We start from the raw sequence: 17,461 nt of genomic DNA, 5'->3' as shown, positions 1-17,461 counted from the left end.
CTGGCTTCACACCCACAAAGTCAACTGTGAGTGCTGAATAGAGCAGAGGCAGAGACTGCAGTTTTCCCCAGTGAAAACTGGCATTCATCAAGGCTGTGATCTGGCTCCTACACTGTTTAATACTTGTGTTTTAATACTTGCATGGCAGAATACAGAGGGAGTGAAGTGAGTGTGAATACTTTCCGGATGCACCGTACATGAATATATGATCATCAAGATGAACTAAACTAAGAGGAATTGAAATGACTTTCTGGAGTGGAATAAATTAATCAAAACTTCAGACAGTGATGAGGGTCCACTTTTTGTTTATCTCTAAAGACTTGAGTTCTCAGCTACCTGTTGTAATAATTACCATCCTTCTCTTTTGTCATGTTTGATGGGTGACAGCATAGAAATCATATGATCCCATCCTGGTATGAACTAGATGAGAATAAGTAACAGGATGGAAAATAATTAATTCTGTTTTAGAGCTGCTATCTTGGCCACCAGGACACAGTAAATTCTTTCAACTTTCTGTTTCACATAATTAGAAACTCAATATGCCATAAACAAAACTGTATGTAAATTATTCTAATTAATAGTAATTATAACACTACAGCAAATGAGAACAACTATTGCTACAGGATTTATAGAAACTCTGAAAGATATCTGCGGAGAATTAATCAGCACTCGTCAGTGAAATTTGGAATGTGTTGTGTGTGCTCCATTGGGATGAAAAACCTGAAGCTAGCTTATGCAGTAGCTTGTAGTCCAAAGCTTATGAAGCTAGATTGTGAGAAACGTCTGTGGATCTTTCCCAGAAGCTATCCATGCAACATAAATTGTGTTTGCGGTTAGAGGTGCACACTAATGGCTTGTTGCCCATGTTTAATATGCTGATATTTTCAATCTTATTTTTCTGAAGATATAAACATTATTTTAAATTTCATTAATAAGAACAAGCACGGGTGGTGGCCGAGTGGTTAGTACTGCTTCACAATACAAACCCCATCCCTGCCACATTTCTCCATGTAATGTGGAGTTGTGTCAGGAAGGGCATCCAGCGTAAAACTGGCGCAAAATCAAGATGCAGATTCGCCTTGGTTCTGCAGTGGTGATGACCCCGAGTGAAAACAAGGGAGCAGATGAAGGAACTTACTTATGGACTGGGTGTTGGGTAGGGTTGTGGAAACCAGTGACTGAGTTGGATATTTAAGAAGCTAAGTGAGGAATCTGAGTGTCTGGGTTTGCGAGTGTTCTGTCTCAAGACTAAGATTCAGGCTTTTTATGACTTACTGGATTCAGCCATCAGAAGTGTATTTGTATGTAGTGAAAGGCACTCACTTGTCTCAGCACTGACATTCATGTCTCTAAGGTCTTCCTCCTTTGAGATTGAGAGATCCCTGGGAAGGGCCTATGGAGTCATGAGGTTGTTGGACAGTATCTTATCAGGAGAATACAGTCCAAGTCTGGTGCTACCTGTCTTGCTGTATAGTTGTGAGACTTGAATGCTATCCACTGACCAAAGGCAATGACTGGATATTTTCAGTACTAGTTCTCTTTAGTAGAGGATCCTTGGGTACCATTGGAATTAGTTTGTGTCAAATGAGTGGTTAGAGTAGTATTTCACTGATGTGCTACTGGTGGAGATGAGGCAGAGACACAAAATCATTCAAAAACAGGCAAAAAGGTGATAACTTTCTCACGTGGAATCTCACGTGCGCACCTGATGGCCGACTGTCCGCTGAATGCCACCCAGTGTGGCGGAGAAAATTACAGCCGTAAATCTCAAGCAATTTGCACACAGACCGCATGGGAGCCACTTACATGCTGCGCAGCACATATGCGAACGTCGAGCGGCACTGGCGCTGTCTTTGGAGGCACAAGGATTTGCACGTGAATACCACACAGCAATCTCACGGATGTTCAGCAGCACTGGTGTGGCTGAAATAACCACACTTTGCACACACAGTGCTCAGGGTGGATGTGGACTATTACATAATTATTATGTGAAAGAGGCTGTGAAAATTCCCTTGACTCTCACTCACGTATCTTCAACCACTTATCCGGAACCAGGTCAAGGGGGCAACAGTTCCAGCAGGAGACCCCAAACTTCCCTTTCCTGGGACGCATTAACCACCTCTGACTGAGGATACTGAGGCATTCCCAGGCCAGTGTGGAGATATAATCTCTCCACCTAGTCCTGGGTCTTCATCGGAGTCTCCTCCTAACTGGATGAGCATGTAACACCTACCTAGGGAGGCACCCAGGGGGCATCCTTACCAGGTCATTTTGGCCACTTCTACCTGTGATCTAGTTATTTTGGTCATGACCCAACCCTCATGACCAAAGTGAGAGTAGCACCGAAGATTGGCCAGTAGATCGAGAGCTTCGCCTTTTGGCTCAGCTCCCTTGTTGTAACAACAGTACGGTAGAGCAAATGCAATACCACCCCTGCTGCGCTGATTTTCTGGTCAATCTCACGCCCCACTGTCCCCTCACTCATGAACAAGACCCCGAGGTACTTGAACTCCTTCACTTGGGACAAGATCTCGTTCCTGCTGAGAACCATGGCCTCAGATTTAGAGGTGCTGATCCTCATCCCAGCCGCTTCACACGTGGCTGTGAACCGATCCCATTAGTGCTGGAAGTCACAGGCTGATGAAGCCAACATTACCACATCATCTGCAAAAAGCAATGATGAGACCCTGAGACCACCAAACAGAAGAACCTACTCCCCCCAACTACACCTCAATATCCTGTCCATGAATATCATAAACAGGATTGGTGACAGAGCGCAGCCTTTTTGGAGGCCAAACCCCACCGGAAACAAGTCCGACTTACTGCAGCGAATCTGAACAAAGCTCTCGCTTTGTGAGAACAGAGATTGGATGGCCCTGAGAAGGGACCCCCTCACTCCATGCTCCCACAACACCTCCCACAGTATCTCCCAGGGTACCCAATCATACACCTTCTCCAAGTCCAATTTCCCCAACGTCAGGCAGAAAAAGAGCTATAAATACTAAATAAATAAAGAAGAAGAAAAGCACGAACAACCACTCACGGACTTACAGAATGATGTCCACTGAGCTGCGTCTCTCAAGTTCCATTGATGTCCTCACAGACAATGAAAACAAAAAAAACAAATCTGGATCCTCTTGTCCACGTTCTCCACATAGGTGAAGTCCGCTGTCCCTGCTGCCGGCTCGCAGCATTAAGCTGCATTCACACCGCACGTGATGCGAGCGACAGCAGCAACAGGTTGCCATGTAATCCCTATGCGATTGGCGCGTTTGTGGCGCAATATCGCATCATGTCGCCCTCCTCCCCATGTTGAAAAATCTGAACTTTAAGATTTGTGAATCTATCACCATCTGGTTAAAAAAAGAAAATAAAAAGAATGAAACTCTGTGTAAAGTTGAATGAGTTACTTACTTGTGTCCTAAATGCTTCAGGAAGTACCCAAGGACTTTGAGAGATTGCACTCGAATATTTTCACTCTTGGAGGCCAAGAGCTTGTAGATGACTCTGGAAAAAAAGAAGAAGCTAAAGCTGGCAACAGCACACATTCCTGACAGACTAAGATATGGCTTCACTGATGAAAAGCTCCTGCACTGGTTAGCTGACAACCACTTACATTCAACGTTAATTTACATTCGCAATAAATGAATGTCTGAATGAAAGCAACTGCTTTTCCACAATGAATTCCTTGGAACTCACATACACTTGTACACGGGCTGTGTTTATATTTTATAGAGCGTTAACTGTGATTGTCTGCGTCTACTGTGAAATCAATATGTTAAAACTTACTTTTCTGAGTGTTTTTTCTTTTTCCACTCATTGAACAAATGAATTATTCATGTGTCACATAGTGGCAGAGCAGCAGCAGAGATTTTGTAAAATCTCCTCTTTATTTTGTGCCTTAACAGTGAAGGGATTGTGTATTTCCCTGAGGGGCTTACCGTATCCCGTTCCTCTGGTCAAAAGCAGGGATCATGGAGGCTGGGTGCTCAGACATGAGGGCTACTACCAACTGCAAAACATCATGTAGGTTTTCATCCTGCATCAAACCAGAGTAGAAAAACAATCAGAAACAGACAGAGAGGTACAGTAGAGACAGAGTGCTGTGCTCACTTAACTGACAAATTTTGGACGAAATAACAATCAACATCAAACAGAAAATGTGATCTCGAACGTTTGCGGCACACGAAACCAACACATTGTATACTGAGCAAAATGTCCACCACAACAGTAAATATAGGTCAACATACTGGGTGGAGCAACAATTTAATAATTTTGGAAAGAGATTTTTACAATATGTATTTTGAAATCTAAAGAGTTTTCTTCTTGTGTGCTGCTTCTCTGTTCTGTAATGTGTACAGGCTATCCAGTGTAGGGTGCACATTAAGTACCAGTTTGCATCATCCATCATTTTCTACACTCAATTACTCCAATTAATGGTCACGGGGGGCTGGAGACTATGCCAGCAGTCACAGGGCGAGAGGTCGGGTACACGCTGGATAGGATGCTAGTCTATCACAGGGCCACATATAGAGAGAAAACTCATTCACAAAACTACAATCAAAGTTTCCAATTACCTAAACCTGCATGTCTTTGGAAGTGGGAGGAAGCCAGAGCATCTCAAGGGAACCCATCTGAACACGGGGAGAACATGCAAACTCCACACAGGTGGGATCAGTGTACACAGAGGTAGACGTTCATGTCTGACTTTCTAATGTTATCTGACTAGTGTCTGACGTTTTATTTTACAAGTCAAAATCTGTGGAGTAGATGTCAGATTATGATACCTTCTGTTGAAAGCTCTGACTGTACTGATGCAGATAGCAGCGGGAGTGTTTAACATCATGTTGCTGTCAGGTGATCACACTAAGATGATAAGACAACTGAATCACTATAATACTATAATATAATATAATACTACGAGTAGTATATTACACCACAGAAGATTATTTGTGTGAGAGAATACCAGAACCAAAACACTCCCGATGTGCTGAAATGATTATTGAGATCCAAATTTAAGGATATTTGGCTGTATTCGTTGGCATTTTTAACAAAATATTTCAAGCTTGGCGACGCTTCTTGTTGGCTTGGCAACTCACCAGGCCTATAATACAGTAGGTGAAACATTGCAATATACTACACCAAGTTATGCCCATAAACGTCACATCAAAGAGCGCTGCTGCAATTTTACTCAACAGTTTAGCTCATGTGGTGGTGCTGCACATCACCACATGGACCCCCTCTATGGAGCCGCTCTGGGTCTTGAATGGCAACCAGTTCTTGATACTAACCATTGATCTGCTGCAGCAGTGAGGTCCTCAGCACTGGGCCATCTGCGTGCTGGATCATGACCAGTGAAACAGGTCACATGATTGACATTCCCTCATCTTAGCTAAGGAGCTCTTTGTTTGACATAAAGTCATTCCAGTGGTACCAAGCAACCTCTGAAGAGACCTCATACTAAAGATATGGAGTAGTCAGCTTTGACCACCAAGCACCAAGACTCAGCCTTCATTGTCATTTTCAAAGACAGAGGAACCAGATGCAAGAATGTCACCGGTGAGACAGGAGACTGTCTGTACAAGTTTAACACAGAGATATACATCTGATGGCAGAGTCCAGATATTGAAAGCCTGGATCTTATTTGTAATCCAAGACAACTGTCAACCCAGAGACCCCGAATCACTCAGCTTCCCAAGTGCTGCAATTAGGTCACTGATTCCATTTTAGTCAACGTGTTAAGAACACTTGATTACAGACAGTCTTACACTCTACGTACCTCGTGCATTGTTAACAAATAGTTCAAAATGCTCTGTAGCTCATCTTCCTTCACACCTCTGTCCTGAAAGAATGCAAAATTGAGAAAAAAAATTAAAAACTATATTGGCCAAAGGACTGGAAAAGAATCAATTGACAGGTGTGGTACATTATGAAAATATTCTGAACAAAAGCATGACAGTAAGGGCAGAGTACAAAAACTCAAAAACTGTCATGTAGTAAATTGCAATTTTGAATTGTCATTATTAAAAAGTAGACCCTCTGAGGAAAAAATTACTGGAAGAAGAGCTGTTAATGTTTTGGTCTCCAGTAAATTATGCTTCAGCTGTGCTTGGATAAGAAGCATAATTGATACAACTGTATCCAGCATTCAAATTACTCATGTTATGCGATGCTTTATAGAGCTTGTAACTGCAATAATTCTCCTACAACTCTGCAGCTCAAAATGAATTAAAAAAATAAATGAATAAATAAAGGTGCTGTTTGTTGTCTGTGCTGTTATATCTATGGCACCAACATATGACTTTCATCATTGGTTAGTTGGCTTAGTTTTGCAGTGCATGACAGCCCAGACTTCCCAAACCACTGAACCCTTGACCTCTCCCACTGTCTGCAGACACTGAGGTTATCCCACAGGATTAGAGTCAAGCAAACATGGTGCATTAACTGAGCTACCCCAACATTCCCTGGAGGACTGCTTCAATTGCAGATGGTCATTAAAGCTTGCTGTGGTTACAAAACATATGGCACATGCACCAAGACATTTAACCTCAAGCATCCACCACAAATTGTGCTGAGTTTTCTCAAATATACTCAACAAAAATATAAATGCAACACTTTTGGTTTTGCTCCCATTTTGTATGAGATGAACTCAAAGATCTAAAACTTTTTCCACATACACAATATCACCATTTCTCTCAAATATTGTTCACAAACCAGTCGAAATCTGTGATAGTGAGCACTTCTCCTTTGCTGAGATAATCCATCCCACCTCACAGGTGTGCCATACCAAGATGCTGATTAGACACCATGATTAGTGCACAGGTGTGCCTTAGACTGCCCACAATAAAAGGCCACTCTGAAAGGTGCAGTTTTGTTTTATTGGGGGGGATACCAGTCAGTATCTGGTGTGACCACCATTTGCCTCATGCAGTGCAACACATCTCCTTCGCATCATCCGTGAAGAGAACACCTCTCCAATGTGCCAAACACCAGCGAATGTGAGCATTTGCCCACTCAAGTCGGTTACAACGACGAACTGGAGTCAGGTCGAGACCTCGATGAGGACAACGAGCATGCAGATGAGCTTCCCTGAGACGGTTTCTGACAGTTTGTGCAGAAATTCTTTGGTTATGCAAACCGATTGTTTCAGCAGCTGTCCGAGTGGCTGGTCTCAGACGATCTTGGAGGTGAACATGCTGGATGTGGAGGTCCTGGGCTGGTGTGGTTACACGTGGTCTGCGGTTGTGAGGCTGGTTGGATGTACTGCCAAATTCTCTGAAACGACTTTGGAGACGGCTTATGGTAGAGACATGAACATTCAATACACAAGCAACAACTCTGGTTGACATTCCTGCTGTCAGCATGCCAATTGCACGCTCCCTCAAATCTTGCGACATCTGTGGCATTGTGCTGTGTGATAAAACTGCACCTTTCAGAGTGGCCTTTTATTGTGGGCAGTCTAAGGCACACCTGTGCACTAATCATGGTGTCTAATCAGCATCTTGGTATGGCACACCTGTGAGGTGAGATGGATTATCTCAGTAAAGGAGAAGTGCTCACTATCACAGATTTAGACTGGTTCGTGAACAATATTTGAGAGAAATGGTGATATTGTGTATGTGGAAAAAGTTTTAGATCTTTGAGTCCATCTCATACAAAATGGGAGCAAAACCAAAAGTGTTGCGTTTATATTTTTGTTGAGTGTATATTGTGACATGAACTGCATATTTAAATTTTGTACATGCTAATGGTAACTTAAGCAATATCACATTCCAGCTGTAACAACTAATATTTGTCACTTATCGCTTCTCACCACAATAACACAACTCATGGTTTGTATCACTGAACTGCATACTCATAAATTATGATGAGTTTGCAAAAACTACTTAGAAATTCATACTCTTAATTCCTAATCTTTTAAATAGTCTAGGTGTGTCACGATTATCTTTGTCTCCCACAATACGAAGTTAAAACATTTTAAGTTGTAGCAATGAAAAGCAGAAGATATGTAAAATCAAGCTGCTGTTCTTTGGCACTTTGTTGAGCCAAATTTGATGGTGCTACATCACCCCCTGGAGGTTGCATTAGCCAGGCAATGGCTGACTGCAGGCTTTATCACCACAGTGTGCACATATATGGCCGCCCCAAATGTTACAGTTTCACCACATAAGGACAACACGGCACCCCGTTAGTACCTCCACATAAAAAATTTGTGGAGCCACCAGGGCACCGTATCCTGCACAAAAAAGAATTTACACTGTTGTCTGCTAGAGAATGTCATCCACTGAGCTGTGATCAGCTGTTCTTACACTGCTGAGAGCTTCTGGGGACTGCTGAGCTCTGAGATGCCAGATAACCTGTGTGATAGACATCTGCAGGACACCCAAAAGATCACAAAGTGCTCCAAGTGAGCCTGTTCACTGTACGGTGCATCCCGAAAATATTCATAGCTTGACACGTTTCCCACATTTTTTTTAATGTTACAATTCCAAAATGGAGTAAATTCACCCCCCTCCCCCCAAAAAAAAAAATTGAAAAAGTAAAAAAAAAAAAAAAAACAGTTGCTAATTTATTAAAAATAAAAAACAAAGAAATCATGTGTACATAAGTCTTCACACCCTTTGCTTAGTTTAATTTAATCTTTATTTAACCACGTTAGTCCCATTGAGATCAAGCTCTCTTTTACAAGGGAGACCTGGAAAATTCTAAAGTTTCCAACTCACCCAACCTGCATGTCTTAGTTCATGCACCTTTGGTAGCAATTGTAGTCTCAGGTCTTCTTGAATATGATGCCACAAGCTTGGTGCACCTACCATTGGGCAGTTTTGCCCATTCCTATTTGCAGCACCTCTCAAGCTCCATCAGGTTGGACAGGGAGTGTCAGTGCACAGCCATTTTCAGATCTCTCCAGAGATGTTCAATTGGATTCAGGGCTCTGGCTGGGCCACTCAAGGATATTCACAGAATTGTTCTGAAGCCACTCCTTTGATATCTTGGCTGTGTGCTTAGGGTCATTGCCATGCTGAAACATGAACTGTCACCCCAGTCTGAGGTCAAAAGCACTCTGTAGAAGGTTTTCATACAGGATATCTCTATAGATTGCTGCATTCATCTTTCCCTCAATCTTCTGGGCAAGCGGGGAAGACTACCAGATGCCAGTCATATCTTAATCAAGTGTCTGGTTTCCTCCAAACATGATGCCTTGCATTCACTCCAAAGAGTTCAATCTTTGTTTCTCATGGTCTGAGAGTCCCTCACATGCCTTTTGACAAACTCCAGGTGGGCTGCCATGTGCTTTTTCCAAAGGAGTGGCTTCCATTTGGCCACTCTACCACAGAGGCCTGATTGGTGGATTGCTGCAGAGATGGTTGTCCTTCAGGAAGGTTCTCCTCTCTCCACAGAAGAATGCTGGAGTTCTGACAGAGTGACCATCGGGTTCTTGGTCACCTCCATGACTAAGGTCCTTCTCCCCTGACTGCTCAGTTTAGACAGGTGGCCAACTCTAGGAAGAGTCCTGGTGGATCCAAACTTCTTCCATTTACAGAATATGGAGGTCACTGTGCTCATTGGGACCTTCAAAGCAGCAGAAATGTTTCTGTACCCTTCCCCAGATTTGTGCCGTGAGACAATCCTGTCACAGAGGTCTACAGACAATTCTTTTGCTTCATGGTTGGTTTGTGCTCTGGCATGCACTGTCAACTGTGAGAGTTTATATGTGGAATGGTGTGTGCCTTTCCAAATTATGTCCAATCAACTGAATTTACCCCAGGTGGACTCCAATTACGCTCTAGAAATATCTCAAGGATAATCAGTGGAAACAGGATGCACCTGAGCTGAATTTTGAGCTTCATGGCAAAGGCTGTGAATACTTATGTACAAGTGATTTCTCAGTTATATAAAACAAATAATGAATGTTTTTCCATTCTTTCAGTGGAACAAATATTTCATGAGGTGAAAGATTCCATCTGTCACCTCATAAAATATTCATACCATTGAACTCATAAACATTCATTATTTGTATTCTGATTTATAGTGACTTATTTTGTACATTGCGTAATCAGTTGTGGTAAGTATTTTTTATTTTGGAAGAGAATTTGTTCTACTATGATAAGACTCAGACAGTATTCCCTTTGACTTTCCTGCTCTGGAGAATATTCTCTCACAAGGTTGCTGCTGGAATGGAGAGATCTGTCTTTGTCACCTGGAACAAATGAAGAAATATTGCACAGCGCAATAAACTAGAGAGTACTCTCCATTAGGTAGACAATGGGGATGAAAGATATCAATACTGAAGGGCATTTCAATATTTTTAAAGTTGGGTCATGTGATGCCAGTGTCAGTCAATCAGCAAAAGGAAGCCATAACTACTCCAAATTTCTCTTATTAGTTGATTGTCACTCAAGTGTTGTTTGTCACTCAAAATGCTGCAATGCTATTTCATTTACTTGCATTTTTTGAAGCTTCACCACTGGGCAGGGGCAAAACAAACGGAATGTTAAACACAGTGCGACAGTTGGGTGACATACTGAAATGCCATTTCACAAAAACACAGAATCGCTTCCTTTTAATACAGGCTCAAGAACAATGTTTTGGAGTGTTACAAATGTTTTGAAAAATTTTGAAACACCATTTCCATTTTGCCATCCCAAAACAAAACTCATATTCTCAGGATAATGACTTAATTAATTTGCTATCACAACAAAACAAAGTTTTCCCATCATTATTTATCTCATTACCTTGACAAATTGCTATTTTGTTTACTCATGATAATGAGATACAGCAGTGATGTTATATTTTAAAGTTGTTTAAACAACAAAGCCCATCCCTGTACAAAGCCTCAAAGAAATCAATCAATTTCAATTTAAATTTTTCAATTCATTTTCATTTATACAACGCCAAATCACAACAGAGTTGCCTCAAGGCGCTTCACACAAGTAAGGTCTAACCTTACTAACCCCCAGAGAAGCAGTGGTAAGGGAAACCTCCCTCTGAGGAAGAAACCTCAAGCAGACCAGAGTCAATCAATCAATAATCAATAAATAACAGTAGTGAGGTTTTAACCCTCAAGCAACCACGCTATTTTAGCAACTAATATGACCAAGTGGGTTTGTTTATGAACCCATTAACGTTATATTGGAAAACATCTATATAAATGATTGTTTTAGGATTCTTCAAATTTATTTCACTCTCTAATATATTTGTCCATCATCCTTTTTATCGTCACTCTGGGCATCAATAATCAGTCTCAATGCTTGTGCAGCTGTAAATCTTGCTATTCTAGGTCTGTTGGCCATGCTTTACTGCAAAACAGTAAAAATATAATGATTACAGTTGGCAAATTACAATACCATCTGAAGTTATAATGTCGGACATCTCATAGATTTTCCTGGGGTCATAAGTGACCCCGCACAGGTATGGATTACATTTGCCACACAAATCGGCCGATCCTTGGAAAATTCTATGAATAAATGCAGGACAAATAGATTGACAAATTCATGGTAGGAAACCTTTTCGATTAAAATTATAAAAATTGTGCACAAAAATATATGCCCAGGGTCATAAATTACCCCACTCGGTTGCTTGAGGGTTAAGGGGTAGATGTGACATACCTTCAGGATGAGCTGTTTGAGGAAAAGCAGCATGAACGCCCGCAGAGAAATTACTTCTTTTTGTGTAGGCCTTGGACCATCTGCAGATAAACAGAAAAAGTACTTTTTATAGGCTCTACACAGCCAGGCCAATAATATTTGTACAGTGACAGATATTAAAGAATTTTGCTTCTGGACAACACAACAGAGCAGATGAAATGAAGCAAGACACCCTTAGAATGTACACTTTCAGCATTAGATCAAAGGTTTTAACAAACATCATATTAACCATTTAGGAATTACAACCATTTATACACAGTCACTCCATGCTAAGAGGCCATACGCGACTTCACAAGCTAAACATATGGACGATTGTTAATACAGTCAGTTGTCATGAGACAAGTCAGGGGTGGATACATGGACATTTGCACATTACTGGATATGTTGTGAACGTCACTTACATCAGTCGTTCACAAATACAGACAGGATAATACTTTATGGGACAATGCATCCAGAAAGTATTCACAGTGCTACACACAAAAACCCTTAATGACAACGTGAAAAAAGTTTGTTTTTTTTTTATTTCTGCAAATTTATTAAAAATAAAAAACTAAGAAATCACGTGTACATAAGTATTCACAGCCTTTGCCGTGAAGCTCAAATTGAGTTCAGGTGCATCCTGTTTCCACTGATCATCTATGAGATGTTTCTACAGCTGAACTGGAGTCCACCTGGGGTAAATTCGGTTGATTGGACATGACTTGGACAGACACACACCTATTTACATATGAGGTCCCACAGTTGACAGCACATGTTGTTGTGTGGGCCGCCCGAAGAGGAGGTACTGCTGGCTCACCACCAGAGGGCGCCCTGCCTGTCATCAGGTTTCAGGCACCAGAGGGCGTAGTCGCCTCAGAGGAGCCCCAGGAGCCCTAGGAGCCCGGAGCTGACAGCTGTCAGACATCAGTTCATCATCATCACATTCCATAAAGGCCTGGGAGAGACATCAGAACTCTGCCGAGTTATCAGCTTACCCGTCAGGTAAACTTGCTCAGCCGTTTTGTGCCGTACGCACACATTGTTGCAGCAGAGCTTTTTGCAGTCGTAAACCTTTTTGTACACTTGCAGCTTGTAGCCGAGTTTGTGGAAGTTGTAGGAGTTGGCGTCTCCACTCCTCACTTCAGATTTGATTAAGTGATACATAAGGCACTGCACGTACTCTGTGTTCCTGTGTTTGGAGGTGGAGATTTTTCCCTCAAGAAGGAACTGTATTTTTGCTGACTGTTTGCTGGGTGTACACACACCCACCTTTAACCTGTGTCTGTTCCTGCCAGCAGTACCGGATCTGACTGTTGTGTGGGCCGCCAGAAGAGGAGGTACTGCTGGCCCACCACCAGAGGGCGCCCTGCCTGAAGTGCGGGCTTCAGGCACGAGAGGGCGCTGCCGCCTCAGGAACAAGCCGTGATGACAGCTGTCACCAATCATCCGTGACAGCTGTCACTAATCAACCAACCCACATCTGGAATAAAAGCAGGAAGACACTTCCACCACACTGCCGAGATATCATCTTCATCTAGAGGTAATATCCTCAGCCTTTGTGGTAATACTGAAAATCTGTTTATTGTGAGTGTTTGCAGGAGTACCGGTCCTTTTGTGGAGGCTGTGCAATACTGCACTCTTTTTCCTCTGAGGACGCGCTGCAAGTATTGAGTGAGAGGTGGAGGTGGAATTCCCACCAGGATTGTTGCTGGGTGTTCACACACCCACACTTGACTGTCTTTGCTTTCTGCCAGCAGTACCAGATCCGACACGCTGAGACGGTGGCCACCTGGGGACTTCGGGATTTGGCGGCTCCAGTATTCCTCGGGTTCGGTGGTAGTGGAAATCGTGTGGTTCCGGTTCGTTTCCAGACGGGCGTCTCTTATCGTCGAGCCTGCCCACATGACACCTTTATTGATTGACTTTTGCACATTCTGAAATCTGCTGTGTTTGGTTGTGTCATTCACAACAGTAAAGTGTTATAATTTGACTCCTTCCATTGTCCGTTCATTTACGCCCCCTGTTGTGGGTCCATGTCACTACACTTTCCCAACACTGACAGCTGGAAGCAGTGGCCACCTGGGGACTCAGGACTTGGCGGCTCCGGTGTGTTGCAGGTCTCCGTTGGTGGTGGAACCTCGTGGGTCCCGGCTGTTCTCTGGATAGGCGTCTCCTACCCTCGGGCCTGCCCACCCGTCATCTTTTGTGTAGATTGATTGACAGACTAAAAGCTGTGTTGTGCACATTTGCAGAATAAATTGTTATTTATTCGGACTTCCTATTGGCCGTTCATTTACGCCCCCTGTCGTGGGTCCGTGTACTTCACTTTCCCAACACATGTCAGAACACAAACTAAGCATGAAGTCAAAGGAATTGCCTTTCAGACAGGATTGTCTTGCAGCACAAATCTGGGGAAGGGTACAGAAACATTTCTGCTGCTTTGAAGGTCCCAATGAGCACAGCATCCTCCATCATCCGTAAATGAAAGTTCTTCGGCAGAAGCTGGGAGACTTGTCAGGATTGAGGGAAAGATGAATGCAGCAATGTACAGAGACATCCTAGATGAAAACCTGTTCAAGAACATTCTTGACCTCAGACTGGGGTGACAGTTCATCTTTCAGCAGGACAATGACCCTAAGCACACAGTCAACATATCAAAGGAGTGGCTTCAGGACAACTCTGTGAATGTCGTTGAGTGGCCCAGCTAGAGCCCAGACCTGAATCTGATTGATCTGGAGAAATCTGATAATTGCTGTGCACCGACGCTCCCCATCCAATCTGATGGAGCTTCAGAGATGCTGCAAAGAGGAATGGACAAAACTGCCCAAAGATAGGTGCACCAAGCTTGTGGCAACATATTCAAGAAGACTTGAGGCTGTAATTGCTGCCAAAGGTGCATCAACAAAGTACTGAGCAAAAGGTGTGAATACTTATGTACGGTTGTGCTCAAAAGGTTGCATACCCTGGCAGAATTTTTGCTTTTTTTTGGCCATTTTTCAAACACAGTTGTTTGACAATAAATGGCTTCACGCAACCATTAATCATGACTGAAAAAATGTTTTTGTGTTATCATTCATGTTCTCTGAAAAATGGCCAAAAAATACAAATTTCTGCAGGGTATGTAAACTTTTGAGTAAAACTATACATGTGATTTCTTAGTTTGTTTGTTTTTTTTATTTTTAATACATTTACAAAAATACTAAAAAACAACCTTTTTTCATGTTATCATTATGATTGTGAGTAGAATTTTGAGGGAATTTATTTTATTTTGGAATAAGGCTGCAACATAAAAAAATGGAAAATGTGAAGTGCTGTGAATAGTTTCCAGATGCACTGTACATGTACTGAACAGCCTTTACTGTGTCTGGCGGACTGAAGCCTGAAGAGTTTTGTAGGATACAGCCCTTAGAAGGGTGCAGACCCTGAGTTGAGACACATCCACAGTGGGCAGGCAGCCAGTACAAGGTCGCCATGGACACACCTGCACGTCACACTTGCCAACAGTTCATTAAAACTGTCATCATGCTCCTGCCAACTAAAGGTGACTCTGTTGCTCTGAAGTTAACCTATTTTGTGAGTGACCACATTAAACATCTGAGAGGTGAACACTGTCAGCAAGTGTACACATTTCATGCAATGACGAAGAATGAGAATATATGGTCCAGAAAAAAACAGAGCTGTGACAACAGTTGTGGTGTTAGCATAATCACGAGTGCACATAATGGGTACTCATGGTGCTCATGTGTGCTAAACATCATTGATGCACAGCAGAGGGAAACACTTTTCTGACAATCTGTCATTGCTTTCCTTTCATGAAGCGCTTCCCTTGTGCTTTCTGCTACGCATTATTTATTTTTAGCACACACAAGTACCATGAGTACCAGTTATGTGCACCCCTGAGCTGCATAACACTTAATTTGGTGAAAGCTGATTTGATCTTCAGAGCTGAGTTATAAAACGGGCTGCAAGGAGAGCAATATAAAACAAAGTTCTTCAGTAACACCTATCAGAAATACAGGATGTGTTACATATGTGTTTCATTTTATTGCTGAACCCTGGAAGCAGTGCCACACCGAAGCATTTCTATATTCACACTGCACAGCCAGGTATTAAATACAGGATAAAATAATGTGTCTTATTCAGTCTGCCCTGATAAACTCTACAATTCTTTGAAAGGAGGTGCTGCAAAACAAAGAACCACTAGAACCGCAGCAGACACTTGACAATCTTGCTTCTCCTACAGGCCATCAGCGTAATCAATGATGAGGCTCCCAGAGGTTGCAGCAGGATGATAAGTGCTGGTTGCTCTGACACTGATTAATAGAGTGCAAGAGGAAAACCCAGTGCAGGGACACAACCCTTCATGGAAAGAAGGGATGATACAAACATTATTACTGCAACCACTGCATCCAAGTTGCTCACAACTAATTACGCGCTGCAGCAGAGCACAGCTCTTGTTTCTCATTCATAGACTGCTTTATGTGCTACCTCCCAAGGACAGGAGGAGAAACACTTTATTGAAAAATAATTTATGTCCATGGGGTTAATGCAGGAATCATATTTCAGTTTATGACTGTTCACACTACATTCATAGAATGCAAAGAGGCATGTTAATTGGACAAATTACTTCGTTATCCACTGCTGGACATAAGGCCAGAAAGGGGTATGTAAAAGTGCACTCCAGTAGTGCATGCATGTGTCCATGACAAAATTCATCTGATTTTCATCATATTTGAAGTGGGGGAGAGCTGGCTGACATGATGGAGAGGAGAAAGGGAAGTAAGGGCAGGAGCGAAGGCGGTGAGTTCAAGATGCATCATGGTGAGGATAGGAAGAGAAATGGTGTTGATGTCATTTTACAGGAAGAGCATGTTAAGTGTGTGTTGGAGGTTAAGCGAGTGTCTGAAAGGGTGATGAGTGTGAAGGTGGAAACTGAAGGGGTGATAATGAACATCAACAGTGCATATGCCTCACAGGTAGGCTGCGAGATGAAGGAGAAAGAAGATTTCTGGAGTGAGTTAGATGAGGTGGTACCCAAGCACGAAAGAGTGGTGATAGGAGCAGATTTCAATGGGCATGTTGGGGAAAGGAACAGAAGTGATGAGGAAGTAATGGGTAGATATGATATCAAGGACAGGAAATGTGGAAGGGCAGATGGAAGTTGATTTTGCAAAAAGGATGGCATATAGTGAGCTGTACAACAACTTGAATAGTAAGGAAGGAGAAAAGGACTTGTACCAATTGGCCAGACAGAGGGACTGAGCTGGAAAGGATGTGCAGCACGTTAGGGTGATAAAAGATGCAGATGGTAACGTGCTGACAAGTGAGGAGAGTGTGTTGAGAAGGTAGAGGGAAGGCTGGATGATGTGGAGAGAATAAATCAGGAAGTGCAAGAGATTAGTAAGGATTAAGTGAGGGCAACTATGAAGAAGATGAAGAGCGGTTGGTCCAGATGACCAGTGGAGGCATGGAAATGTTTAGGAGAGATGGCAGTGGAGATTCAGTGAGAGGAAAGTGAGAGTATGCCTGAAGAATGGAGATGAAGTGCGCTGGTTCCTATTTTTAAGGACAAGGCTGATGTGCAGAGCTGCAATAACTACAGAGGCATGAAGCTGATCAGCCACAGCATGAAGTTATGGGAAAGAGTAGAAGAGGCTTAGAAAACATGTCAAGATCTGTGAGCAGCAATATGGTTTCATGTCGAGAAAGTGCACTACGATGCAATGTTTGCTCTGAGAGTGCTGATGGAGAAGTATAGAGAAGGCCAGAAGAAGTTACATTGTGCGTTTGTGGAAACAAGTGTATGAAACGTTTGGCCATCACCCCTATCATGA

At 42.6% G+C, this 17,461-nt stretch overlaps 1 protein-coding gene across 1 annotated transcript in view; it reads right to left on the bottom strand.

Moving 5' to 3' along the window:
- Positions 1 to 17,461, bottom strand: part of nbeab (neurobeachin b) — a 1,103,372-nt gene that overhangs the window by 564,411 nt on the left and 521,500 nt on the right. The window contains exons 14-17 of the mRNA XM_034168398.1: positions 11,610 to 11,689; positions 5,780 to 5,842; positions 3,942 to 4,039; positions 3,415 to 3,507 (exon numbers count right to left, since the gene is read on the bottom strand). Of these exons, the coding sequence (XP_034024289.1) occupies positions 3,415 to 3,507; positions 3,942 to 4,039; positions 5,780 to 5,842; positions 11,610 to 11,689 (334 nt within the window). The remainder of the gene's footprint in view (positions 1 to 3,414; positions 3,508 to 3,941; positions 4,040 to 5,779; positions 5,843 to 11,609; positions 11,690 to 17,461) is intronic.

This window comes from Thalassophryne amazonica, chromosome 4 (genome assembly GCF_902500255.1).
Source record: "Thalassophryne amazonica chromosome 4, fThaAma1.1, whole genome shotgun sequence".
In the NCBI taxonomy this organism is placed as follows: Eukaryota; Metazoa; Chordata; class Actinopteri; order Batrachoidiformes; family Batrachoididae; genus Thalassophryne; species Thalassophryne amazonica.
Note: the sequence above shows the minus strand (reverse complement) of the source record. Positions and strands in the feature narration are given on the sequence as shown.